We start from the raw sequence: 26,815 nt of genomic DNA, 5'->3' as shown, positions 1-26,815 counted from the left end.
AATATTTTTTTTATTTATTTTAATTTTGTTAATTTTTTTTTAATACTTATTAAATAAAAAAAATTTGAAGTTTTTGAAACTTGATACATTTTTCTTGTTTTGAAGGTTTGTGTTTAACAGTGGGACAGCTATTACTAAGAACCGAATAATTATTTCAATAATAATATTCTGCTTCATACTTTGTAAATATATATTTTTTGCATTAAATAACGTTAACAAATGTTGCAAAACACTCATAATTTAATAATATTTTACATTTTTATAATACAATGTCAAGTTTCATATAAAAAATTGCTATTATTTTTTTTCATGTTTACAGTACTGCTGATCATACGTCACAATATTTGGTCATAACCTAAAAACAATTTGGATCAAAATTTGAATATAGTCGTTCCATTATCAAGTGTTACTTTTTAAATGTTGTCGAACAATAATTGTAATAATTATTAATTATAAATTTTGAATTTTTTATTGTTTTTAGCATAAAAAAGCACATTTTTAGTCGCTGTGTAAGTATATAAATGCGCATGCGTATAGCTGACACAACTTATAGTCAGTGTTGCCAAAATCCACGTTTCATAAACTTAAATTTTTGCTTGTCCCAGTGTTTAATGTCCCACTGTTTAAAATGAAGCAATCGCAACAAATTATTTAAATAAAAATTGTTTGTAAAATTTTAAAATATTTTAAATTATTGGATATTATACTTAAAAGCATGAGTAAACGAAGTAATAATTACATTTTTTTTAAAACTGTCCTATCTATATAAAAATCAGCATTGTATTTCAAGAAAAAAATTTACTCTTGTACGTCAAAAACAGTTTTTTTCAATTTTCTTTGTAAATAATGAATCAATGTGGCTAAAATTTTTGGAGATAGTGTGTTGTCATAAACATGGTTTACATTTAAATTTTGGTTGAGTTTCTTTAAGTAGTTTTTCAAAAAATTAAAGTGTTCTACTGTTTAAACTGTACCACTGTTTGCATATAATATACATATATATAATAAAAATCATATAATGTATCCTCGTGATTCGTGAAGAGTGCTGGAAAATATACAATTTATTTTTTCCTTCTTAAAGCTGAAGGTCAATGATAATTTGCATAATTTGTTAAACTCTAGGATATATATCTTTAAAACACGTACATGAGAGAAAACCAACAATCGAGTCGCGTGCGCGCTAAGCTCTCCACGTGGAAAGTGATTTTCGACAAGGGCCCACTCTCAAAACAAGTTCGGAACTATGTAAACGAATTCTAAGAAACATTATGAGGTTACAACTCTGAAATTTTACGATTGGTGTGAGATTCGTGTTTTTGTGCGGTCGCATAACAATAAAAAAAATCCTTTCAATCACAATAACATAAACATAAATACCTTTCTCTTTGTGTATATCTATACATATATAAATTATTACTATCAGTAATGGATCAATTATTTAACAATTCATTTTTTTTTTAAACAGAAACTCAAATTTTTATTAAAATTACAATATTTTGTTATACTTTTTAGTCAGAATTGAAAATTTAAAAACTTATCAACAAGTGTAATGTGTAAACATGTCTGACATTTAAATTCAGGACCGACGCGTACAGATAAGGGCCCCTGGGACTTAATTTCTTTTTTGTCAACAATGTTCAAAAACAAACTATATGTATTTTTTTTTTATCATTAATTTTTGTTTATAATTTAAAAAATCATGTGCAATTTCATTTTTGTCGGCGCAATATTGTATGTGAATTTGTGTATATATATAGTATAAATATTCAGATTAAGGGAATATGTCAGTCACTATATTCCGAAAAGATCTCTTTCTTATTTGCCAAAAATAATTTTAGAGTGGCGCAGTTCGTCTCTGAGCAGCGAGTTTCAACCTGATCGCGGCGCTTATATTTATTATTATGTGAACTTGCGTTTGCGCATCTTCAAAATTTCTCTCGTGGGTCATCGGGTGTTTGTTCGCGAGTTCGCCGATTATTCGCACAGTAAAACCTTATCAAGAAGTTGTTTTTTCCCCGGGTGTCGCGGGTGGAAAACCCGCAAATGACACATGATTCAAAAAAATATATATTTTTTTATTGTTCCTCAGGTGTATAGTAATATAGTTTCTTAAATACGTTATAGCCATACGCTTCCAATAGTTGTTTTCTTTTTTTTTTTGAAGTAAAAAAAAAATATAATAGTGCATCACTGTATATTTTTTTTCCCCACCGATGCAGGAGTTTGTGCTCAAAATTTTGTGATTAAAATGTGTGACACATGCGTTTAGTGATGAGAAAAAAAACACGTGTGTGAAAATGAATTGAATTTATATAGATATATATATGTATGTATGTTTATAAATAAAGCAGTAGAATTTTTGGAGCTTCCACGGAAGAATTTCGCGGCTGGATCTCGATATGCAGGCAAGTATACATTGTCTCTCCTACGATATATAGTTTAATTATAGACCGAAGAGGCCTAGGCTTTCCAAAAATAATGATTGGATCACCATTCAACCCCTCGAGTTAATACTCTCTTTTGCCCTTGTGTCTTTTGATCTAGACATTATTATCTTTGAAAATTAATAATATCACATATGGTCTTTCATAACCTATAATTTTTTACATTATTGCGTTTCTGTTCTCGTCTTTAAAATTCATTGTTTATTATTTTTAGATTACAAAAACATTTTAATTTCGTGTTTTTTTACAATTCATATTATTTTTTTCCATATTTAAATTGTAAATTATTCTCTTTTTGGTTTGCTAACAAAAAAAAAAATAGAACTTTCTTTTGGTTAAAAACAGTGATTTGAGACCAAATTTTTGTTAATACGTAAATAATTTTTCGAAAATTCTTACATCTAAATAATTATTTATTCATTAATGCCTTTCTAAAATGATTTCTTATGTATAGTATATAAACTGTTTGTATATCTAATGGAAATATAATATATATTACATTAAATTTTAAAGTAAAAAAATGTAATTTTAATGTTTGAATACTTTAAATATTTTTTAACTAAAACAAAAGAAAAATAACTAAAGGTATTATCTCTCTGTAATATTTTTGAACTTGGTTGACCTAAACAGTCGAATTTCCAACGTGAACAGTTATCATATATGTACTGTTATCAGTGCGCGCAATTCTTGATTGTAGAATTGAATATTAAAAAAAAATGATTAAATTCAACATTTTTCGAATAAAGGCATTATTTTACTTTCATTATTACGTGAAGTTCATCAACGATTAAAAAAATTAATTTCACTCGAAAAATAATTATTAATTTTTTTCGTCTATAAATTTTTCTTCTTTATTGTTGATCGAGGAACGTTGCAAAAATTTTTTTTTTTTTTATAACAAATTATAATAATTTTCATAATATAGAAAAATATTTTTTCTTTTAAATCGTTGATATTGAGCGTTATGACAATTATTCGTTAATAGTTTTTTTTTGTTTTATTTCTTTACATATGTACTTAAATATAATAAATAGTTTATTTATTAAAGTTTTGTCTGTATGTAATTTTTCTAATTTTATTAGAAAGTGATTATTGAGAATAATTATTATAGGCTGGACCGTAATCAAGATCCTATCGAGTGATAAAATTCGAGAAAAACTATGGCCGAATATAATGGTGAAGAAAATTTGCATATGAGCGACGTTAGTGAGTAATTTTAATTTAATTAAAAATTTAAAGAAAAAAAAAATTTTTGATTTTAAAAATTTAATTTACATATATATTGTAAAAAAATTAATTTTTTTCAAATTAAATATTTATGAAAATAATTTTTGTTCTATTTATGTTATTTTATAAAAAAAAGAGGGAAAATTAAAAATCCCCCCCCCCCTTCTCTCACTCTCTCTGTGTGTATGTCTCTTTAGTGGAAGTTATTCAAAATGATGAAATTGGTGGAACAATATTAGACGACGATATGCATACTGAAATGGAAGACGAATTTCAAGGAAATTCATTTTCGCCAATTATGGAACATCATCATTTACAAAATGAGAGTCATCGTCCTTATATTGAAATTTTAGAGCAGCCTGCTAGTGGAATTCGATTTCGTTATGAAATTGAGGGTCGATCAGCGGGAAGTATACCAGGTGAAAATAGTCGACCTGATATGAAAACTTATCCCACTATTCGAGTGAGTTGAAAAATTTATTTATCTATATATATTTATTATTATTTAATTTATTAATTTAAAAACAAAATTTTAAAAATTTTAATAAATTTTATAAAATAAAAATTGTAAAAGTAATAATATTTAAAAAAAAAAAAAAAAAAAACAAATGAACAATCGGAACAAAATTTATTCCAGTTATTTTTGAATTTTTAATTCAAAAATAATAATTTTATATTTTAAAAAAATTTCATTGCAAAAAAACAAATTAAATTTTTAATTCATATTAAAATTGCATTTTTTTATTAAAAATTAGTTGTTTTTTAACAAAATAGGAAATTAATATATATAACATAAAAAATTTAATAATTTAACAAAAAAACATAATCTTTACTAAAATATTACTTTTAATTATTGAAAATATAAAAATAAAATTTCTCACATTTTTCTTATCTAAAAAAGTTTTTAATTAAAAATTATTTTTTTATTTAAATAAATATGAAAATTTAAAATTGGAATAATTTTTATTTTGACTGTGTCCGTCTGATTTCTAATATATATATATATATATATATATATATATATATATATATATATATATATATATATATATATATATATATATATTATTTGGGAATTTTATTATTAATTTGATTAAATTTATTATTTTTATTATTATTATTATTATTATTATTATTATTAAAGAACTAGCTGACGTATCTCGGTTTTTTCTATTTTAATAATTTAATTTTTGTCTTAAAAATATTTCTAAATTTTTTAATTTTAATTTATTGGATAAAGATAAACGATAACATTTTTTTTTAATTGTTTATAAATTATAAAGTCTAAATAAATAGAGTAAATAGTTTATTTTAATTTAATGTATTAATTTATATTTTCTACAAAAGAAGGATTAATAAAAAAGTGAAAAAAGAAAAAAAAAAATTTTCTCTTTAAACAATTAAGCTTAAAAATCCTTTTTTCTACTTTAAGTGAATTATTTAAAAAAATAAAACTGATTTATTTGAATTTAAATTTTTTTCTTATTCAACATTTTGAATTTACATATAAATACAATTAATAGTGTTATCATTCTGATGGCAAAGTCCTAATTAAGATATACGCAGAAAATAATTTTTTACCATATTTAAACTAATTTATCATATTTCTTGATTTCTCAATATTTTTTGTCATTAAAAATAAAAATTATATTTATTGTAAAATTATATGGTGAAAAATTTTAAATTGATATTATATACATTTTATAAATAATTAGAACAATGGCAAAATGCAAATGAATTTTTTAACGAAGTTGTTCTAAAATTCAATTATTTAGAATATTTTTTAATTATTTACTTAAAAATTTGTAATATTCAATTATTGTCTGCAATTGAAAAACAAAAAATTAACTATTTCTAAAAATCTTAAATATGTAATATTTTTAAAACTATATTTTTAAAATTGTCTAAAATTTTTTGCCAAATTAATAATTTTCAATTTTAATTCATCAATTATTTCAATTTTTAAATAATTATATGAATTATATGAATTTAATATTATATGAATAAAATTTTCTGATAAATTCATATATGCAATTATTCTTATTAAGGCATTATTAAATTTTATTTTGTTTTTCACTATTTTAAACATTAAACAATAATAAATTAATTAATATACTAAACAAAAATCAATAATTCTTTTTATCGATACCTCTATACAAAAATTAAACTAACCACTCTGGCTTTCAACCTCTTAAAAAACTCGATTTCACGTTGATCGTCTAAAGCAATCGAACTGCATTTTTAGTGAAAATTAATTTTTTCTCAATTTTAATTATATAAGCTTATTTACTTTTTTAAATAAAAAGTTAAAATTTTGTACATATTTTTTAAAAATAAGAATCAATGAAATGAATTACTGCTAACGAAACAGTCAATTACTTAAAATGCTGCTCTTCTGTAAAATTTAGAAAAATTACATTTTGGTTGTTTTAGAGATGCAACTGAATAGTGGTTAGTTTAAACAACTAACGTGAAACCGGTTTTTTTAGAGTTATAAGGCCAGAGTGGTTAGTTTTGCATAGAGGTATCGTTTTTTAAAAATATATTTTCTAATTGCTAAAAAAAATGATAGTTTTCTGTACCTTCTCCACTTGCAACTCATCATTTTAAGAGAAATAATAAAATTTTTAACATAATTCTTTTAATTTCGTTCCCTAGATATTATACAAAATAATTTCTGAAAGTATCATCAATTTTTTTTTTTTTTTTCAAAATTATGCTGTTCGCATTACACTTTGTTCGAATTATAATGGTCTGTCCCTCTATTATTTAATATATAAATATTTTTTCCAATAGGTAGTGGGATACACAGGAAGTATAACGATTGTCGTTTCATGTGTAACTGTTGAGGACAATCCAAATAATCGACCAAGAGCTCATCCACACAAATTGGTTGGTAGAGCTGAAAGTTGTAAAAATGGTGTTTGTCGTGTTCGCCTTAGGGGTGACAATATGACAGTATCATTTCCAAATCTCGGCATTCAATGCGTGAGACGAAAGGATGTTGAGGCATCGTTAACCGAACGAGAAAAAGAGAGGGTCGATCCTTTTGCTGGTATGAATATTAAAATTATTTATTTATTAATTAATATCAAAATATATTTTTTTTTTCAAAAATTAATTTCTCTTTTTGTTTACAGTTGGATTTGAACATAGAAGAACTCACGCCAATATTGCTCTCAATGTTGTTAGACTGTGTTTTCAAGGTTTTATTCCAAGGAAAATAAATGGAAAAAAGGATTGGGAACCATTGGCTCCTGTAGTTTCAAATCCAATTGTCGAGAAAAGTATGAAAATAGTTATTTTTAAGGGAAGAAGGAAAAAATAAACTCGTCTAAAGTGCTGTGATGGAAGGAGTAACTATTACAATTTTCTCTCCATTTAACTGTGCTTTAATCGAGTTTTTGAAGCAAGATGTTATAAAAACTTTTTTCGACTTATTTTAATAAAATGCGACTTTTTTTACATTTTTTTTTTAATTTTTAAACAAAAAATAGGATTTTTTTAGTATACAATGCAGATCTTCTTCAGATCTTCTTTATTTCAATTATTTAACAAATTTTTAACTAAAATTCTCAACTAAATTAATTATTTTTAATAATTTTAATGAAATTCTTTACAAATTCAATTATTTTAAACTATTTTTCAATTAAAATTTTTATGAAATTTGATAATTATTTATAATTTTAAAAAAATTAGCAAATAAAATTATCCAAAATTTTTAATTCAAAATCACTTCAAATTTAATTATTTGCAAAAATTTCAATTATTTTTAATGATTTTTATAATATTTTTCGAAAATTCAATTATCTGAAAGCATTTTTCAATTTAAAACTTTTGGAATTCAATTTTTTTATGTGATTTCTGATAAATTCTTCATCAACAGAAATCACTAGAAATTTCTCTTATTATAATTATTGTTTGAAATTTAACAATTTTTTGAAATTCGAATAAATTGCTTAAATCAGACTTGAAAAAAGTTGTAAAAATTGAACTTTAAGAATTTTTTTTTTTTAGAAATTTGTCCTACTTAAATAAAATTTTGAAAATTTAAAGTTCAATTCTGAAATATTCGAAATAAATTTTCTTGATAATATTCTTATAGAATTATTCTCATTACAGAATTAATAAAAATGAATTTAATATCTAATACAATTAGTTGTTTAAAGTAAAATATTCATTAACCAATTAAATTTTGTTAAAATAAAAAAAAATCGACTTTTTTTTAGAATATAAATCGACTAAAACGCCTTTTTTTGTGCTTTAAAGTCGATTCGAGGTCTGTCACCAGGGCTTTTTAAACAAAGAAACTTGCAAAATTTTTGAGAAAAGGACAAAGAGTAAAATTTTTAAATTTGATACAATATTGAAATAGAATTGAGAAAATAAATTTATAAATGCACTTTTTTTTACAGAGGCAACGTGTACACTTTCTATTCACAAGTTAAGTCATTATTGTGCATCAGTCGCGGGTGGAATGGAAATGATTTTACTTTGTGACAAAGTACCGAGGGATGATATTCAAATTCGTTTTTATGAAGAGCGAGACGGTCGCGATTGGGAAGGATATGGAGAATTTCAGCCCGCGCATGTCCATCATCAAGTAAGAAAAAATTTAATTCTTTTTTTTTTTTTTTTTTTTGGTCACATGTCCTATTAAATAATCATTAATTAAAATTTTCATTTTATAAGAATTTTATTGGATTTAATTATTTTTTAGACGAATTTTCATTTTTTTAAATTAGCATTTGACAGATTTTCTTATTTAATGAATTTTTATTTTACAGAATTTCTGTTTACCCAACTTTTTATTTAAAAATATTCAAATGTAACCGAATTTTAATTTACAATTTTCATGCAAATGAAAATTGGACGTTTCAAGAATTCTATTAAATTAGATTTCGTATAATTAAAAATTCATTCAAAGAATCAAAGATTCTGTCATTTCAAAATTTGAATCCAATAAAATTCTGTTTTAAAATTAAATTAAATTTCTAGTAAATTAGAATTATTTTAAATAAAAAAAAAAATTCGTTTATACAAAGAAATTCTTTTAAAAGTTTATTTTTAAAAATGAAAAAAATTTTAATGTAACTAATAAATATACAAGAACTTTAATTTTTTTTTCTCCCACAGTACGCAATATCGTTTCGAACACCAAAGTACGACAATATGGACATCACGGAACCAGTGAAAGTGAAAATTCAATTGAAATTAAAGAAGAAAGATCAGGGTGGTCCACCGTTGGATTTCGAGATGCTTCCATTAGGTACAGGTAGACCCGCATTTTGGTCATTAAGAAAAGCGTTTACAAAAAAAATGACCGATCACAGTGCCTTCGATAAATTATTAAGTGCCGATAATAATACTCTTTTATCACATTTTAATCCAAAAATATCGCGTACAATCGACGAATATAATAATAATAATGACGATCTCAATTTAAAAAGATCACAAGAAAAATTCTCAGCACTTCGCGCATTAAATGATCTCTATAATGTTCGTAATAATTTACAATCACAAAATTCAATAGTCCCATCAAAATTAAATTTACCAATTAAAAAAACAATATCCGATAATATTGATTTAGAAAATAGTATAATGAAAAATGATCCTTTAATTGAAAATTCATCGAAAAAAATTTATGAATCCACAAAATCACAATGGTTTAATAATAAAAATAATTCTGAAATTGGCAAATGGGTGGAAAAAACACAAGAATTTCAAAAAAAATCCGAAAATAATCACATTGTCAATATTGAAAATGAAAATAGTAAATCAAATGATGAGCGAGCATTAAATGAACTTTTAACACAAGTCGCTGAATTAGATCAAATTTATGCCGATACAAATACAAAATTATTATCAAACAATGTTGATTTAAATTTACATGAAATTGACATTCATGACAATATGACATATACGAGTTTACAAATGGCAATGAAAAATCCAATTGAATTATTTGATTTAAAAAATAATGATAAAGATGATGATAATGAGAAACGTAATTATGATGATGTGCCTATTAATAGTCCAATTATTGCCATTAGTAATAATAATAATAATAATAATAGTAATAATAATGTGTCATCTGCGAAAAGAGATGATTTTGATGAACGATTACCGCCCTTGCCACCAAAACGTATTCGAAAAACTCCCTCGATGCCAGTTTTATCAGTAGCAATGGCGCCAATAGAAGTTGATGTCGCATCATCATCATCATCATCATTTAGAAATGATGGTGCTCCAAATAAAAATCTTCCTTCCCCTCCTGGCACATTGCCAAAACAAGCAAAGCAGGGACTGTTCTCAAAGTTGTTTGCTAAAAAGCAAAAAAAAGAAAGAGACACGATGAACATAAAACAATTGCCAAATGTCAGTGATAGTTTAACGTCCTTGAAGAATAACAATGATCAAATTGCAATGCATAATAATATACAATTGCCACGACCAAGTATGACAAGTATAACGAGTGTTAAATCGTTAAAATTTGATGGTGACGAATCACCGCCTTATGGCATTGAATTAACAGAGGCTGAAAATTATGCTCTTTACACTGATATGGCACCACACGCGACTGCCTCTGAATTTGATGAATTGTCCTTTTATTATTCACCAGTTGAGGGCGGTAAAATTTTCACTAAAGAAACTTGAAAATAATAATCAAAGCTGGGCTCTTGAAATTAACTCAAAAGAGTCTTTCATTCTTCTCGAGTTTACTTACTCGATGAGAAAAAAAAAACATCTTGAAGCAATTTGTAATTTGTTTGTTCCATTATGTCTCTCAAAATTTAATGATTAGAGAATTTATAAAATGTTTGAATTTCCATTTAGCCGCGAATTTTATAGAGAATTTTTATCAAAAGCAAATTTTCATTGTAGAGAAATTTTATTTCATGGATTTAAAAAAAAAAAAAAAAAAAAACTTCTTCTATAGACAGAGATTTCTTTTAGCTGCAAATTTTTATTTTTCAAATTTATTTTTGAATGGAATTTAAATTAACACACATTTTTTATTTAATAGAATATTTATTTTAAAGAATTCTATCGAATATAAAAAATTTGAGCAAATAAAAAATAGAAATAGGAAATTTTTGCATTTCAAAAATTTGAATCACTTAAAATTCTTGTTGAATGAGAATTTTTTTAAATTGAAATTCGATTAATTTAGAATTTTTTTTAGCAAAAAATTCTGTCAATTTTACTAATTTGAAAAAATTAAAATTCAGCTAAAAGAAAATTCTTTTAAATAAAAATTCTAAATAATTACCATTTTCGTCGGTTAGTTAAATGCTCTTCATTTAATCAAATTGTTATTAAATAGAATTTTTATTTTACCGAATTTTAATTTGATCGAATTTTTTGTTTATAATTGAATTTTTATTTAACCAAATTTTCATTTAATCGAATTATTATTTGATGAAATTTTCTTTTCAAAGAATCATGGAAAATACATGGAATTTTATTGAAAAATAAGAACGTTTCAACAGAATTTTTATTGAATAAAATTTTTAATTTATTTAACAAAATGAAAATTTGGCTAAATGAAAAATTCTATATGAATTCAAAAATTGGATGGAATTTAGTTCTAACTAATGAAACGAAAATTGTTTTATATAATTCTGTCATATAAAATTTCGTTTAATTAAAAATTTGCGTTTAATTAAAATTCAGTTAAATAAGAATTCTATTTAACAAAACTTAATTAAAAATTATTTTCTTATATTTAAATTTTTTTTTTGCTAAATTTTTACAAAATTAAATTAAATAAAAATTCGAGTAGATAAAAATAGAAATTTTTATTTTATAAAATTTATAGTTAAATAGAAGTTCACCAAAATTCTAAAGAAAAATTTATTTATTAGTTTCTCTTTGTTTTTGTAATTGTATTTGTTTTTATTGTTTGTTTTCTTTTTTTATATAGAAATAATATTTCATTAAAAAATTGTTTTCATTTCAAAAGTGACTACATTTTTTTTAGTAAAGTTTAAAAATTGTTTAGCTTGTTATCACGCCTTTGAAGTTTAAATCGATTTTAGTTTATTTGTTTTTTTTTAATTTATATTTAAATTGAAAGTTGTGTTTTTATATTTTGTTATAGAATTTTTTATGTTTGTTATTTAAAAATATGTCAGAAGGAAATTTTCCCTTTTTGAAAAAAATTAAAACAATAGTTTTTCGTGAAATTTTTTTTTTAATGACTGCCAATACAATTAGAAAATTATTTTCTGATTACTGTGATATTTTATGCTTTTTTTTCTTTATTTTTTTTTCATGTTTTCATGATTTTTTTTAAATAATCATGCATTTTTGTTTAAAAAAAACATGTTTAGCATATTACATTATTAATATATTTATAAAAAAAATTGAAGTTAAGAAAATTGTAATTATTAATTTTCAATTTCTTTTCTAAATTTTTTATTTAATTTGCTATAAAAAAAATGCAGAAAGTTTTCTGTATTCTATATTTTTTTTTAAAATAATATATTGAAATTACAAATTGCTCAGGAAATTGTTGTTTAATAAATATGAAATGTTTTTTCAATATCGGGAGAAAAAAAAATGCCCAACTCTGACTCATTATTGTACGATTGGTTTGAATTTTTTTATTATTATTATTATTATTGAAAACAATATTTTTTTAAATCAACTTTTATTGTTGATTAGCATGTCAAATAATTATGCCTCTTTTTCTTTTTTTTTTATAATCGTGTTTTTGCAGTGCCTCTGTAAGTCATTTTTATTCATTTTCTATATATTATAAAGCGTTATATTTTATCTAAAGTTTGTTGTGTCCCAAAGAAATCATTCATAAATTCATCTAGTCAAATGTAGTCTTTTTTTTAAATATTATTTTAATGACTGCTTTTTTCAATCATAAAATATTTACCTGAGAATATCAATTTTTTTTTATTAAAGTAAATTTTTTTCTTATTAAATTTATACTTGAAAAAAAATTAATTATGACATTTGAATTGAAAGTAAAAATTTTAATAATAAATTAATTTAAATTGTTTTTAAATTATTTTAGTTCTTGTTAATAATTTTGAATGTTTAAATTATTTTTAAATATTAGGAAATATTTTTTTTTCTTTTACAATTTAATTTTTGATGATTATTACTTTATTGGAGAGTAAAGTTAATTTTATTAATTATCTCTATCTTCAGCGAAAAAAGCAGTTTGATATATAGAACAAAAATATTATTTATTATGTTAAGTTTTCTGTACTTATAAAACTTTCTTTAATTATTGCTTATTCGATCCATTAAGAATTATTTCAAATTTGAAGTTACAGATATTTCCGAATGAACATAATTCATGAATTAATTGTACAAAATTTTATTTTCGTATGAAAAATAATTTTTTTGAAGGAGTAATAAGTTTCTAATATACACAAAAAAATGAGCGTATAAATCAAAAATATTTTTGTCTTAAAGAAACCCGAGGCCTTACATTATTTCTTTTTTTTTTTATTAAATACGTTATACTTTGTATCTCTCTTTGAAAAAAAAAACATTAATTAATGACCATTCATAGCTAATAACGAGGGAATCTTGAAAGCAAAGAGGAAAAGTCCAAGAGATTTTGTGGCTCAAAATAGTGATAAACGTGAGTATTTAGTAATCAAAAAAAAAAAAAAAATTTTTCGCTTATTAATATGGGAAACGGCGGTGGAATCATATTTCATTAATTCATTATTATTTTTTTGGGAAAAATATTATTGGTGTAAAGGTGAAAATTTTTCTTAAAAATATTTGAAAAAACAATTAACTGGTAAAATGGTTTAATAATAAAAAAAAAATTAACAATAATAAATGAAATAAAAATTTCATTTTTTTAAATTGGTAACTTTTTACCTAATGTTTTTGTTTATTCTTAATAAAGTGTACATTAAATTTTTAAAAATTTGTAATTTAGAAATTATATTTGAAATAATTTCAACAAAAAAAATAAAGGTTTTAATTTTTTTTTTTGTAAAATCTCAAAAGTAACTGTGATTGTTAACAAAAAAAAAAAAGGTTATCGTTAATAATTGAGATACTCTAAAACTTGGTCTAGTTTTTTCGAAATAGGAAAGAGAAAAAAAGAACTTTTTGAATCACATAATTAACGATACCAGAGAATATTTTCTCGACATTTTTTGAAAAGAAAAAATAAATCAACGATAAATTTGTATTTTGTACTTTTCTGTAAAGGTATAATATAAATAATATTGTACCTAATTTTGTAATTTGTATTTTTGAAAACAAAAAAAAAAGAACATAGAAATTCCTTGGAAAATTTATATGTTTCAAGGATATTTCTAGAATATATTTATAAAGAAAATAATTTTATTCATCTTCCTTCATTTATATTTTTGTAAATGTATAAAAATTGGAAGAATGATATATTTGTTATACGTACAAAATATCTAGCGAAAGAAAAATTAATTTTTCTACCTTCGCTTGTGAAAAAAAGGGGTTTCTTTTTTTTTTTTTTTTAATTGTAATTTTAACAACGAAAGAAAGAAAGAAAGAAAAAAAAACTCTCACTGGAAAATACTTTGGAAATATTCTCAAAAAATATTCCGGTATTATAATATTTATATATTAATTATTATAAATATACACGGTAAAATGATGTGCAATATTTTTATGAACATTGTTTTTCTTTTTCAAATGCAATAACGTTATAATAATTGACAAATTGTATCAAGCAATAATATATTATATAATATTATCTCTATTTGTGACAAATCTCTTGGTGATTATTTATTATATTAATGTAAATTTGACCCTAATTTTCAGACAAAATACTTTTTTCGGATTTCCAGGTATGACATTTTGTCAAAAATGTTTGAAAATTGTTTTTTATTTTTCTTGTGTTTATTTTTCATTTTGAAGCTTTGTTTTTGGTTTTCTAATCACCAAGTATAATTATTTGTTTTTTATTTATTTATTTATTTTTGGAGATATTTTTTTTTTTATTTCATTTTTCTAGAGTGGTATCCAGTAGAGAGAGAATGAGTTTGTTTGCATGATTTTATTTTAATTATTGCATGTTTTTCGTGGGTAGTTTTTTTAAAATTATTTATTTATTACTGTATTGTATTATTAATATTTATTACTTTTAATGTATATTGTTATTTTTATTATTGTTCTTATTATTATTTTTGTTATTTAATTATTATTATATAGATTTTCATTTGTTAATGCTTGGCTTGAAAACTAAAAAATTTTTTTTTTCTAAATTGAAAGAAAATAGAATTTTTTTTTCTAATAATAAATTAATTTTTCAGGACCCAAGTTCCTTGATCCAAGCTTGCATCAGGATTTGATAAAAAAGGAACCAACAAATTCGCCTTTTCCGACATTTAGAGAAACTGTGTCACCAATTCCTTGTCATTCCGGTGCTGCAGCTTCAACACAGGCTCCACTTAATTATCTTCCTTATAAGTATGTAAACAATTTTCAGAAAAAAAAAAATTCCTCAATTATTTATGTTTACATTTTTTTAAAATTCATATTTTACTTTTCTTTATTTTTAAAATTATTTTTTGTTCTTTAATTAATTTTTTATAATTTTTTTTTTATTAGGTAATAATTAATATTAATAATTTAGTAATATTCTATTAATTGATAAATATTTTTTTTCTTGTTTTGCATTAGTGTAAAAGCATCACCAGCGAATTCACCTCAAATGCAGTTTACGGAATTTAATATTCCCTATACTCCTTATAATTATCCTCAAACAACAACGACGACAAATAATGTATCGGAAATGTTTATCCCAGACTTTGAACCTCCAATTCAACAAGTAATTAATCCTATTGAAAATACAGCAGGAGGAATTTCTTTGACAACGCCAAATGAATCAGGTAAATTATTATTTATTTTTTTTTTTTTACAGAACATTAAAATAATTTATAAATTTAATTTAAATGAAAATTTTACATTTTTATTTATTATATTAAAAATAAATAAAATTAATTTCAGACGGCACACGATTTTTCGATTTAGATAGACAACAATATTTAGAATCACCAATTCATTTAGGCACATCAGAACTTTTAGCTTTGGTAGATGAGAGATTTTCCGCTGATTTCTCTAATGGACTAAACATTTCCGCGACTGAAGTAAGAAATTAATACATTTTAAATTTATTTATATTATTATTTTAATTTTGTCAATTTTTTTGTAATTTTCAATTTATTTTTTTTTTTTTTTGAGATTTTTGATAAATAATAATGGATATTTGAATTTTTTTATTTCAGCCACAACCTGAGCAGCTCAATGAGAATTTAGACGATACAGAGAGTTTGTCGCGATTGGCTCGCGATATTCAAGATCTAAACGAAATGGTTAAACCAAGTCGTTTGGAATAAATTGATATTAATACACAGTGAGAGGACTAGATTTTAATAAGTGCAATCGAAACGTTCATTTTCAAGAATTCAGTAAAATAACAATATCTCCTGATCGATATTATTATTATTATTGAACGTTAAAATTCTGATTAAAACTTTTAATTTACAATTAAATTTTTAGTTTCACGTTTTTTTTTCATCCATAGTAGGACAAATTAAAAGAAAAATAAATAAATAAATGAAACGAAAATTATCGAAATTTCTTTATTTATATTGCAATATATAAAATTATAATTGTTTGTAAGAAAAAAAAGAAATAAAACAATATTTATAAAAAAAAAACTTATAATAATATAATAGTTTATAAATATTGTTAATAGAAAAAAGAAATTGCAAAAAATTGGAGAAAAAATAAGAATTGAAAAGATATTGAACTTGATGAATTTCTGAGAGTGAACGTTTCGACTAGATTTTACAATTTTTCAAATTCTCATTTATTTGTAAGTGAATATCGAACAAATTTTTTTTTTTTTTTCCTTAATTATAAACTAAGTTTTAACTAGTGATTTCAAATTATCGTTACTTTCAAGCTCCATTAGCTAATAAACAAACTGATTTATTAGTAAGGATGCCAATAATTAATTTCTGCTCTCGAATTTATTAATTATCTATATTTTCTAGTTTTATCATTTTTCTAAATCATCGCAGTCATTGTCTTTTTTTTTATTAGTGTCATAAGGGATTCATATTAAATGAAAGTATTTTATTTACGATTTCGAAAATAAAAATTAATTTTACAATATTTATCTCAGGGAAAATATATTATATTTTATTTGATTAAACTAAAATTCAATTAATCTTTATTTTTGTTTAATTAAATCAATATTAAATTTTTTTTTTGACAATTCGCTTGTTAGAAAAGTAAATATAGAGAAAAAAAAACTTGAGCAAAATATAAATTACACGTATCCTATTTAATAATCAGTGTTAATCTCATACTTTTGACAAATTACGATTAATTTATATATTTTTTCGAGTATAACGAAAATTTTTATTCATTATTTTAAAAACTTTTTTTTTGAAAATATAGTATTTTAAAATATTGTTCTATAAATGAAAATATATAGTATTTGTTCAATTCTTTGCAAAAGTATTTAAAAAAATTTTTTTTTTATATTTTCATTTTTCAAAAATGTTAGAATTTTTAGATTTTCATGTTTTTTTTTTTAATTGGTTATTTCGTGTGTTATATAGTTTTTTAATGAGATTTTTAGTATCAATTTTATCTACCCACTTTGTTTTAGCAAAAAAAAATTTTTAGTTATTTTTTTTTTATATATTTTTGTCTTGTTTGTAAAAGTAAATAATATTAAAATTGTATATTGTGTACTTTATCTTTTATAAGCATTATCGATAATTTGTTTCTAAATTGTATATATAAATTCACAATTATGTTAAATATTTTATAATTTTTTGTTGAAAAAAACACGATCAAGCTACTCTAATTTTTGCAACATTTTAAAATTTAGGATTTTTTTTATTTTTTGTTGGTCAATAAAATAAAATAAAAATTTTTTTATCGATAAACATTCAGTGGATGATAAAAAATTTATTAATAATAACTATACATGGGCATAATAATGATACATAATAACTATACATAATGTAAATATATTTTTTTTATGAATTTGAATTTAGAGAAACTGAAATGTAACAAAATTGAAAAAAAATTGAAGTTGGAAAAATTAGAGTAGATTAATAATAATTATTTGACATCTTCAATAAATTTTGAAGTAAAATAAGCATTGGCATACAAATGTTATAATTATGTTAAAAACAAATACAATTATAATTAAATAATAAGAATTTTGAAATACTATTGTTTAAGTTTCAGAGAAAAAAAATACACTTTAAATTGTTATCAAAATAATTCTTTATAAGAAATTAAAATTTTTACACTGTTTTAATTAATTTGTTTTTTTCTTCCTTTGTTTTTTAAATTTAAAAATTTGATTTTCAAATTTAAATAACTGGCGCCATTTTCAAACTGCTCTAGCGGTATAATAATCAACCATTATTTTATTATTAAGGCCTTTTTTACACGCATTTTTAAAAAATTATAATTCTTTTTCGTTTTGCATTTAAAATCATTATTTGTCTGTTATTTTCGAAATTAATATAAATAATTATTACAGACTTGTTGACGAATAGAAAATTATAATTTCTTAAAAAAAATAGAAGAATTATTATTTTTCACAAAAATTTGTAAATATGCCCTAATATATTACCGAAGACCGAAGTTTACCGAGTCTGACCGAGTGAACACGAATAATATTGATCGGCCATCTTTATTCTCTGTGATAGTGCAGGTGTTTTGACGTGGTCCTCATTTTTTTTCAATAAACAAATTTTACATTTTCTCCAAAGTGTTAAAACTTGAAAAAAAGTTAGTTTAATTAAAAATTTCTCGCCATGGGCGATAATAAATCATTTTTACATGTGTGGTGCAGTAAATCCAATAAGGAGCCGCAATTTGAAGTTCGTCCTACAGGTAAGGACGCTATCGGAGTAGAAATTTTACGATATTATAAAAACAAATTTTATTTGAAAATATATTTTTATAATTAAATGTTTCACTTTAATTTTATACGAAGCGATAATAAATTAAATTAAATTCTTTGGAAAATAAATTATCTATAAGAATATATTTCGTGAGAGGAAGGCGTTTAAAATCGATTAAAATATTTTTCTCAAAATGGCGAATAATTGGATTATTATTATCTGCTTTAAAAGCAGTTGTCTTGAATTTTGAATACAATGAAATTAAACGTTTTCGCTTTTGAAAATTCGGTCTTTATAAACTTGAATATCGGGCATAACCTCAAATTAGAAATAAGTTTATTGCTCCCAAATTAGTTTGTAATTCCTTTTTTACTGAATTTCAAACTGTATAATAATTTGTACGAATATCTAAAAATAATAATTTTCATGCCAAAAATAATAGAATTTTTCATCCCAAATTTCAATTTCATAATTTTCAAGACATCGAAATTCTTATCATCGAAATCTCATTTCACATAATTTTTATATTGCGAAATACCATTAAACATAATTTTTATTTTTTCGAATAATCATTTCTTCTAATTTATTATTACGAATTATTATTTATTATTTATTTATCTATTGATATAATATTTATTTTGCCGAAAACTTCTTTAGCATAAACTTCATTCTTCCGAATGGTTATTTGTCACAATTATTATATATCGGCAAAACAAAATTTAGGACATTTAAATTTTCTGTGTTTTGTGAATTAAGTGAAATAGCAAATCCTAAAATAGTGTCAGTGAATTTTAAAAAAATAACAATTATAACAAATAAAGTTTAGAAAATTGAAATTTATGTAAAATAATATTTCGAAGCAGTAAAAATTATACTAAATGGAAATGTGATTAGATGAAAATTCTAGATAATTGAAATTCGAATATTTAAAACTTCTAACCAATGGTCATTCGTCAAAATAAAAATTATGTTAAATGGTAATTTGATTATTTAAAAATTAGAATAAATGATTATTCGAAAAAATAAAAATTATGTGAAATGACATTTCGATGATAAGAATTTCGATGTCTTGAAAATTATGAAATTAAAATTTGGTGAATAATCATGCGCCCCAATAATAAATTAATTAATAAAATTTTAACATTACAAAAAAAAATGGGAAAATAATTGGACAATTATTATAAAAAATTCAAATAATTATCATTTTAGGACCAAAGCATCGTCAACGCTTTTTATGCGAATTGCGAGTAGCTGGATTTGATTATGTTGGCGTTGGTAATTCGACAAATAAAAAAGACGCACAGGGAAATGCGTCTCGTGATTTTATTAATTATTTAGTTCGTCTTGGACATATAAACGCGCAGGATGTTCCCGCTGATTTTGGTTTACCAGCACCATCAGGTGGTGCTGATGAATCTAATTCGGGATCAATGGCTCCAAGTCGACCAGTTTTTCGCGATGGCATGGGTCCCAATGACATTGGTCAGGCCTATCGTCCATATCGTGAAGGTGGTCAAGAACAGGGAAATTACACTTATATGGATCGTTTGGCTGATCAAAAGAGAGTTGAGGAAGCCGAGGATCTCGATATTAATGCTGGTATTCATGGAAATTGGACAATTGAAAATGCAAAATCAAAACTTCATCAATTTATGCAGGTCAATAAAATTAGCGCCGATTACAAATACACACCTGTTGGTCCCGATCACACCAGGTATTTAATATTAAATTTTCTTTTATTTTTTTCGATTGAATGAAAAGAAAAAAAAATTATGCAGTTTTTTCATGTTTTAAGTTTTTAATTTTATTTTCAGAGAAAAATAAAATTTATATATATGTAAAAATATTTTTTAAAAAAACAATTTTTTCTGCTTTTTAGCTCGGTAGATTAATTTGTAATTTATTCGCTATATAAAATAGAAAAATATAACACAAGATAATACTAAAGTACGTAAAAATATTTCGTACTTGGTCCTATCTGAATTAATTTTAATTTTGAATGCTTTCAAATAAGATGGCATTCAAATTTATATTATATAAAAAATTCTTTTGTTAATTCTGTTAAATAATTAGGGTAGCCACAAGTCGGAAACTTTTTTTTGTCAGGGAAATTGAATAAATTTACAGAAAAAGTCAATTATATATTATTAATCAATTCTAATTTTTGTTGCGGTCAAATCAAATTTATTAATTAAAATTTTGATCAATTTAATAAATTTAATATTCAATTTATCCGCGAATTTTAATTTATCTAAATTTTTAATTAATCGAATTTAAATTTGAATAAATTTTAAGTGACTTAAGTTTAAAATTATTCAAATTTTAATTGATTTATTTTTTATATTATTTGAATTTAAATTTACATAAATTTTAATTAATTCAACTTTTAAATTACCTAAATTTTTTATTTATTTAAATTTCATTTCATCCAAAATTCAATTAACACAAATTTTAAACTATTAATTTTTCAATAATTGAAGAACAATTTCAAGTAATTAAAATTTAAAAATTAATTATTTTGCACGCTAATTGGTTTTAATTGTGAGTTTTTTTTATCGCTTTTTTGCCACCTATTTTCGGTAAATAAATGGAACTAAATTAATTAATTAAATTAAATTTTTATTTATTTTTAAGAAAAAAAAATGTACATTGATTTTTGTTATAGTAAAAAGGGTGAAAAATTTGTTTCTTATTTTTTTTTTATTCTTGTGGCAACCCTGAAATTATTGTTAATTTTTAATGTAAAGAATCGTTTCAAAAATTATTTGTTTTGTTATTGATTCTTTTTTTTTTTTTTTTTAATGGAATTTCTGTTTTGACAAAAGAAATAAAAATGTTTTGTTTCCTTCCTCCCCCTTTTTTAAATTCCCCGATTGAAATTGACGAGACCACTTTGGAGTACATTACAAAATGTCAAAATAGAGAATTCACTCTCTGACAATGTTATGTCAAAGCTTTTATTGAAATCAATCAATAATAGTTTTGGTATTGTCACTTTGCAGAAATATGAACATCGTTCTCCAATTTGGTCTCGGTTCATTCGGGGTGGTAAGTATTCTTAATATATATATATATATATATATATATATAATATTCTAAAGAATATTTTTTTCTTTCAAAATATTTCAATTTTCAAAGAAAAAATTATTAATTTTTACCAATTTTGTGTGTTATAAAATTTTTTTTATTCCATATAGGAGCTTCAGGTCTGAAATGAGTTTCTACGTGAAGAAATTGGGAAGAAGTAAGATTTTTATTGTTAATTTGTTTTGTTTTTCTTTTTAAAATTTATTTTTTATAAAGTGTGTGTATAAAAAATTGAATTTTTTTTGTTTAAAGCTGTTGTTGCAAGAGAAACTGCATCCAATAAACAAACAGCGTCAAAAAGTTGTGCTTTGTCACTTGTACGACAACTTTATCATCTTGGTGTAATTGAAGCTTTCACGGGAACTTTGAAGAAAAATAAGGAAGCTGATCAAATGAAAGCGTATCCGGTGAAAATTAGTCCAGAACTTGAGGAAGAAATTCATCAAGTCTTAGAGGGATTGGAAGTTAAACCAGTCGATGTTACTTGTGCACCTGTGAGTATATTTATTATTATTTATTATATTCCACCTCAAGCAATGTCTAATATTAACTTCAATAAAATGAATTTTAAATCGTAAATTGAGAATGAAAAATCTTTAATTATTTATTCTTTGATCATAAATTTTAGTCGAAGAATAATATTCATTAAAAATATCAAATTTTGTTTATAATTTAATGCGACAGAAGCAGGTCTTGGATTATACGACTTTTTCTAATATTTAATATCTAATAACATTCGTTCCTTTTGAATTAGAAAATTCGACTTTTTTTGTAAAAACAAAAATAATTAATTATTAATTATTTTTTTCGTTTATAGCCATCTTCAAATGCACAATCAGAAAACGATGAGAAATCAATACCAGGAATATCACTTGTATCTGACAAGGTTTTAGATGATTTTATATCAAGTGTTCCACAGCCAGCCGGTGTTGTGAGTTGGTCGCCACCACAACAAAATTGGAATCCATGGACAGGTTGTAATATTGATGAAGGACCATTGGCAACAATGCAACTTGATAAATTATCCGAAGATGTGATGCAAGATGAAAAAATGCGACATCAACAAGATATGGATTTGCAAAAAAGTTGCAAAGACAGATGTCAATTGCCAGTTTATGCAAAAAGAAATGAAATAATGACAGCAATAAATGATAATCCAGTTATTATTATTCGTGGTAATACTGGTTGCGGTAAGACAACACAAGTTTGTCAATTTATTCTCGATGATTATATTCAAACGGGCCAAGGTGCATATTGTTCAATTGCCGTGACACAACCAAGAAGAATATCAGCGGTGTCAGTTGCTGATCGTGTTGCTGTTGAACGATGCGAAAGTCTTGGACAATCAGTTGGTTATTCAGTGAGATTTGAATCAGTTTTACCAAGACCCTATGGAAGTATAATGTTTTGTACCGTTGGTGTTTTATTGAGAAAACTCGAGGGTGGCTTACGTGGTGTTTCACACGTAATTGTTGACGAAATTCATGAACGTGATGTTAATTCTGATTTTATAATGGTCGTATTACGCGATATGGTACATATGTATCCGGATTTAAGAATTATTCTCATGTCAGCGACAATTGACACAACTTTATTTAGTCAATATTTCAATAATTGTCCAGTTATTGAAATACCAGGACGTGCATATCCAGTGCAGGAATATTTTATGGAGGATTGTATACATTTAACAAAATTTGTACCGCCAATGGAATCGAGAAAACGTAAAAGTCGTGACGCTGATGATGCGCCAAATGATGGTGAACCCGAGGAGAATTTAAATCAAATTATCAGCGATGAATACAGTAATCATACAAAAAATTCAATGGCACAATTAACGGAGAAGGAAATTAGTTTTGAATTAATTGAGGCTATTTTGAAATATATACGCGATCAAAATGTGCCTGGGGCTGTTTTAATTTTTTTGCCCGGTTGGAATCTTATATTTGCATTGATGAAACATTTACAGCAACATCCATTGTTTGGTGGTTGTAGTTATTGTATTATTCCATTGCATTCACAATTGCCAAGGGAGGATCAGAGAAAGGTATTTGATCCAGTACCATCGTCGGTGACGAAAATTATTCTCTCGACAAATATTGCTGAGACATCAATTACAATTAATGATGTTGTCTATGTAATTGATTCGTGTAAAGCGAAAATGAAACTTTTTACATCGCATAATAATATGACAAATTATGCGACTGTTTGGGCGAGTAAGACAAATCTTGAACAACGTAAAGGTCGTGCTGGTCGTGTTAAACCGGGATTTTGTTTTCATCTTTGTTCGAAAGCGCGTTATGAAAAATTGGACGAACATATGACACCGGAAATGTTTAGAACACCATTACATGAATTGGCATTGAGTATTAAATTATTGAGATTGGGAAGTATTGGGAAATTCCTTTCCAAGGCCATTGAACCACCTCCAATTGATGCTGTTATTGAAGCTGAAGTTATACTTAGAGGTAAGAGATTTTTTTTTAAATATAAAAATAGAGTATTCAGCGGACCTTGAAATTGCTAAAAATATCATTAAAATTGTGACAATTAGAATTTGAAAATTATGGAAAACTCATAAAAATTTTTGTTATATAAAATTGCATAGAAATCCTGATAATTCTGATTTAATGAATTTTTATTATTTTATAGAATATAATTTTTTTTTTTGGGTGAATTTTTGTCTAATAAAATAAATTCTTCTAAATTTTTCAGAAATGAAGTGTTTAGACAAAAATGACGAATTAACGCCACTTGGAAAAATATTGGCACGTTTGCCAATTGAGCCGCGTTTAGGTAAAATGATGATACTTGGATGCATGTTCCGAGTTGGAGACGCACTTTCGACAATGGCTGCGAATAGTACAACTTTCCCGGAAGTTTACAATATGGGTCCAGATACAAAACGATTGTCATATCAACAAAGAGCATTCGCTGGTGCAAGATATAGTGATCATGTTGCAATGTTACACGCATTTGAAACATGGGAAGAAGCAAGAGACGGTGGCGAATTTGCCGAACAAACATTTTGCGAGTCGAAAAATTTGAGTTTACCAACATTGCGAGTCACATGGGAAGCTAAGGTATGTTTAGAAACAAATTTTTTCAATTATCATCTTTTAAAATTACATTTTAGAATAAAAATATATTTTTGAAAATAAATATATCCATTGTATATTAAAAATTTACTTAAAAAATAAATTTATAAAAAAAATTTTAATTATATGTATAAATTTTTGAAAATTTTTCGTTATTTCAAATTTTTAAGATTATAAAATGTGAATTAATGAATTTTTTTTGTAGAATCAATTGCAAGCGCTTTTGACGAGTGCCGGATTCCCCGAGGAAACACTTTGTCGAACTCCATTAAATTATCAAGCTGGTGCTGATGTTCGACTCGATACAATCACTGCATTACTTTGCATGGGACTTTATCCAAATGTCTGTTTTCATAAAGAGAAAAGAAAAGTGCTGACGACTGAAGCGAAAGCTGCATTAATTCATAAAACCTCAGTGAATTGTAGCAATATGGAGCAAAATTTTCCATTCCCATTCTTTGTTTTTGGAGAGAAGGTAATTTATTATTATTTTTTTTTTAATACGAAAAAATAATTAATTTTTAAATTATATTTTCGAATTTTTAATTAATAATTTTTATTTCATTGAATTTTTGTGTATAAAATTTATAATGAAAATGCCATTTCGCTTTTATTTTTCTAAAAACATAAAATTACCATTAATTAAAAGAAGAGAAAAAAAATTAAATTTTAAAACCGTGGCAACTCTGAAAAAAGATCATTTAAGCTCTGGAAAAATCATGGAATTGTTTTCGAGAAAAATCATAGCAACACTGAATTTAAATTAATAATAAAAATAAAATTAATTTTGTAATTTTTCTTTCTGTTTTACTCTTAGATTCGAACAAGAGCCGTGTCCTGTAAACAAATGACAATGGTATCGCCAATTCATTTATTGCTCTTTGGCTCGCGTAAAGTCGAATTTATCGACGGCGTGGTGAGATTGGACAATTGGATTAATTTGGAAATGGAGCCAAAAACAGCGGCAGCAATTGTTGCCCTACGACCAGCACTCGAGAGTCTTGTAATTAGAGCGGCAAAGGATCCGGAAACAGTTCTTGAATTGAGCCCCGTCGAGGAGAAAGTGCTTTCAGTGATTAAAACACTTTGTGGTATGAATGCATGTCGTCATGAAATGGAACCAATTACTGGCGGTGGTTTTCAATCGCGACGACCACCAAAGGGACATATCACTGGATTCTCAGCTAGTGGTAGTGGTGGTCCTCCAGATAAAATGGCACGCACTGATAATTGGAATAATGATGGTAATAATGGAAATAGTAGCGGTGGATTTGGTGGTAATCGAGGATACAGAGGAAATCGAGGATTTGGTAGAGGAGGTCGTGGATTTGGAGGTGGTAGTGGTCGCGGTTACGGAGGAGGAAGTCGTGGATTCAGTGGAAACTGGGGCAACAGTGGAAGATCGAATTTTTAGACGAAAGAAGAAAATTTTAAAAAAAAGTATTAATCTAATCATTCTTTTTAATAAAATCTGATAAAAGTTTTGGATTGATGTTCAATTAGTTTTTGATATAAGTATATTATTCCGTGGTATTTCGAAATTTGTTTCCGAGACAGGATTGAAAAGAATTAAAATTCAGCATCAGAATAAAACTAATTGATTCGGAATGAAACAAATTTGAATTTGGATAGAAATTAATTGGCCTCGGAAAAAAATTTCGAAATGTCGCGAAATAATATTTATTAAAATTGATTGAAATGTAATTCGAAAATTTCGTTAGGGAACTTATGATAGTATAAATATATCTATGAAGTATCATTTTACTTTTTACAGTTTGATAATCATTACTCTTATATTATTTATCATTTACGATTATTAAATTCTGAAATACGATTCATAGTTGTTTTTTTTTTTGTTTTATTTAATTTTTTTTACGTTTTGGTAATTTTTATTTGCTAACTTATGATTATCACAAATTTTTATTGATTTACAATTAATTGTATATCTTGAAAAAATGATTTGAAATAAAATAAATTAGAAATAAATAAATTCAAGAATTATGTTTTTTTTTATAAGAAATTTAATTATTATAAATTAATTTTAATTTTTATC

General features: G+C 24.2%; 3 protein-coding genes across 6 annotated transcripts; all 3 read left to right on the top strand.

Annotated features, from left to right (window-relative positions):
* The first annotated feature begins 1,904 nt into the window (after window positions 1-1,904).
* LOC127288311 (embryonic polarity protein dorsal-like) lies at window positions 1,905-17,044 on the top strand. 3 transcript variants are annotated; one of them, XM_051315701.1, is made up of 12 exons: window positions 1,905-2,405; window positions 3,556-3,650; window positions 3,869-4,134; window positions 6,468-6,726; window positions 6,812-6,958; window positions 8,087-8,274; window positions 8,808-8,946; window positions 13,210-13,281; window positions 14,951-15,107; window positions 15,321-15,529; window positions 15,648-15,787; window positions 15,926-17,043. In XM_051315701.1, exons 2-12 carry the CDS (start codon window positions 3,605-3,607, stop codon window positions 16,034-16,036), a joined length of 1,734 nt encoding a protein of 577 aa, XP_051171658.1. In that variant the 5' UTR covers window positions 1,905-2,405; window positions 3,556-3,604; the 3' UTR covers window positions 16,037-17,043. The 3 variants fall into 3 exon arrangements, with proteins under 3 accessions (XP_051171658.1, XP_051171659.1, XP_051171660.1); XM_051315702.1 differs by having other exon boundaries at window positions 1,909-2,405; window positions 8,808-8,940; window positions 15,926-17,041; XM_051315703.1 differs by lacking the exon at window positions 1,905-2,405 and having other exon boundaries at window positions 3,555-3,646; window positions 15,926-17,044.
* On the top strand, window positions 8,953-10,897 carry LOC127288315 (embryonic polarity protein dorsal-like). Its single transcript, XM_051315710.1, has one exon. It carries the CDS (start codon window positions 8,991-8,993, stop codon window positions 10,323-10,325), a length of 1,335 nt encoding a protein of 444 aa, XP_051171667.1. The 5' UTR covers window positions 8,953-8,990; the 3' UTR covers window positions 10,326-10,897.
* Window positions 17,045-18,355: 1,311 nt separating the features above from the next.
* LOC127288303 (dosage compensation regulator-like) lies at window positions 18,356-26,596 on the top strand. 2 transcript variants are annotated; one of them, XM_051315688.1, is made up of 8 exons: window positions 18,356-18,569; window positions 19,790-20,294; window positions 21,778-21,824; window positions 21,920-22,161; window positions 22,485-24,132; window positions 24,380-24,747; window positions 24,968-25,237; window positions 25,580-26,596. In XM_051315688.1, exons 1-8 carry the CDS (start codon window positions 18,491-18,493, stop codon window positions 26,174-26,176), a joined length of 3,756 nt encoding a protein of 1,251 aa, XP_051171645.1. In that variant the 5' UTR covers window positions 18,356-18,490; the 3' UTR covers window positions 26,177-26,596. The 2 variants fall into 2 exon arrangements, with proteins under 2 accessions (XP_051171645.1, XP_051171646.1); XM_051315689.1 differs by lacking the exon at window positions 18,356-18,569 and adding an exon at window positions 21,583-21,628 and having other exon boundaries at window positions 20,202-20,294.
* Window positions 26,597-26,815: the final 219 nt, after the last annotated feature.

Source organism: Leptopilina boulardi, unplaced genomic scaffold (genome assembly GCF_019393585.1).
Source record: "Leptopilina boulardi isolate dan_hultmark-lab unplaced genomic scaffold, ZJU_Lbou_2.1 LbouV2_384, whole genome shotgun sequence".
Classification (NCBI taxonomy): domain Eukaryota; kingdom Metazoa; phylum Arthropoda; class Insecta; order Hymenoptera; family Figitidae; genus Leptopilina; species Leptopilina boulardi.
The sequence above is the reverse complement of the archived record's forward strand: the minus strand, read 5'-3'. Positions and strand labels throughout refer to the sequence as shown.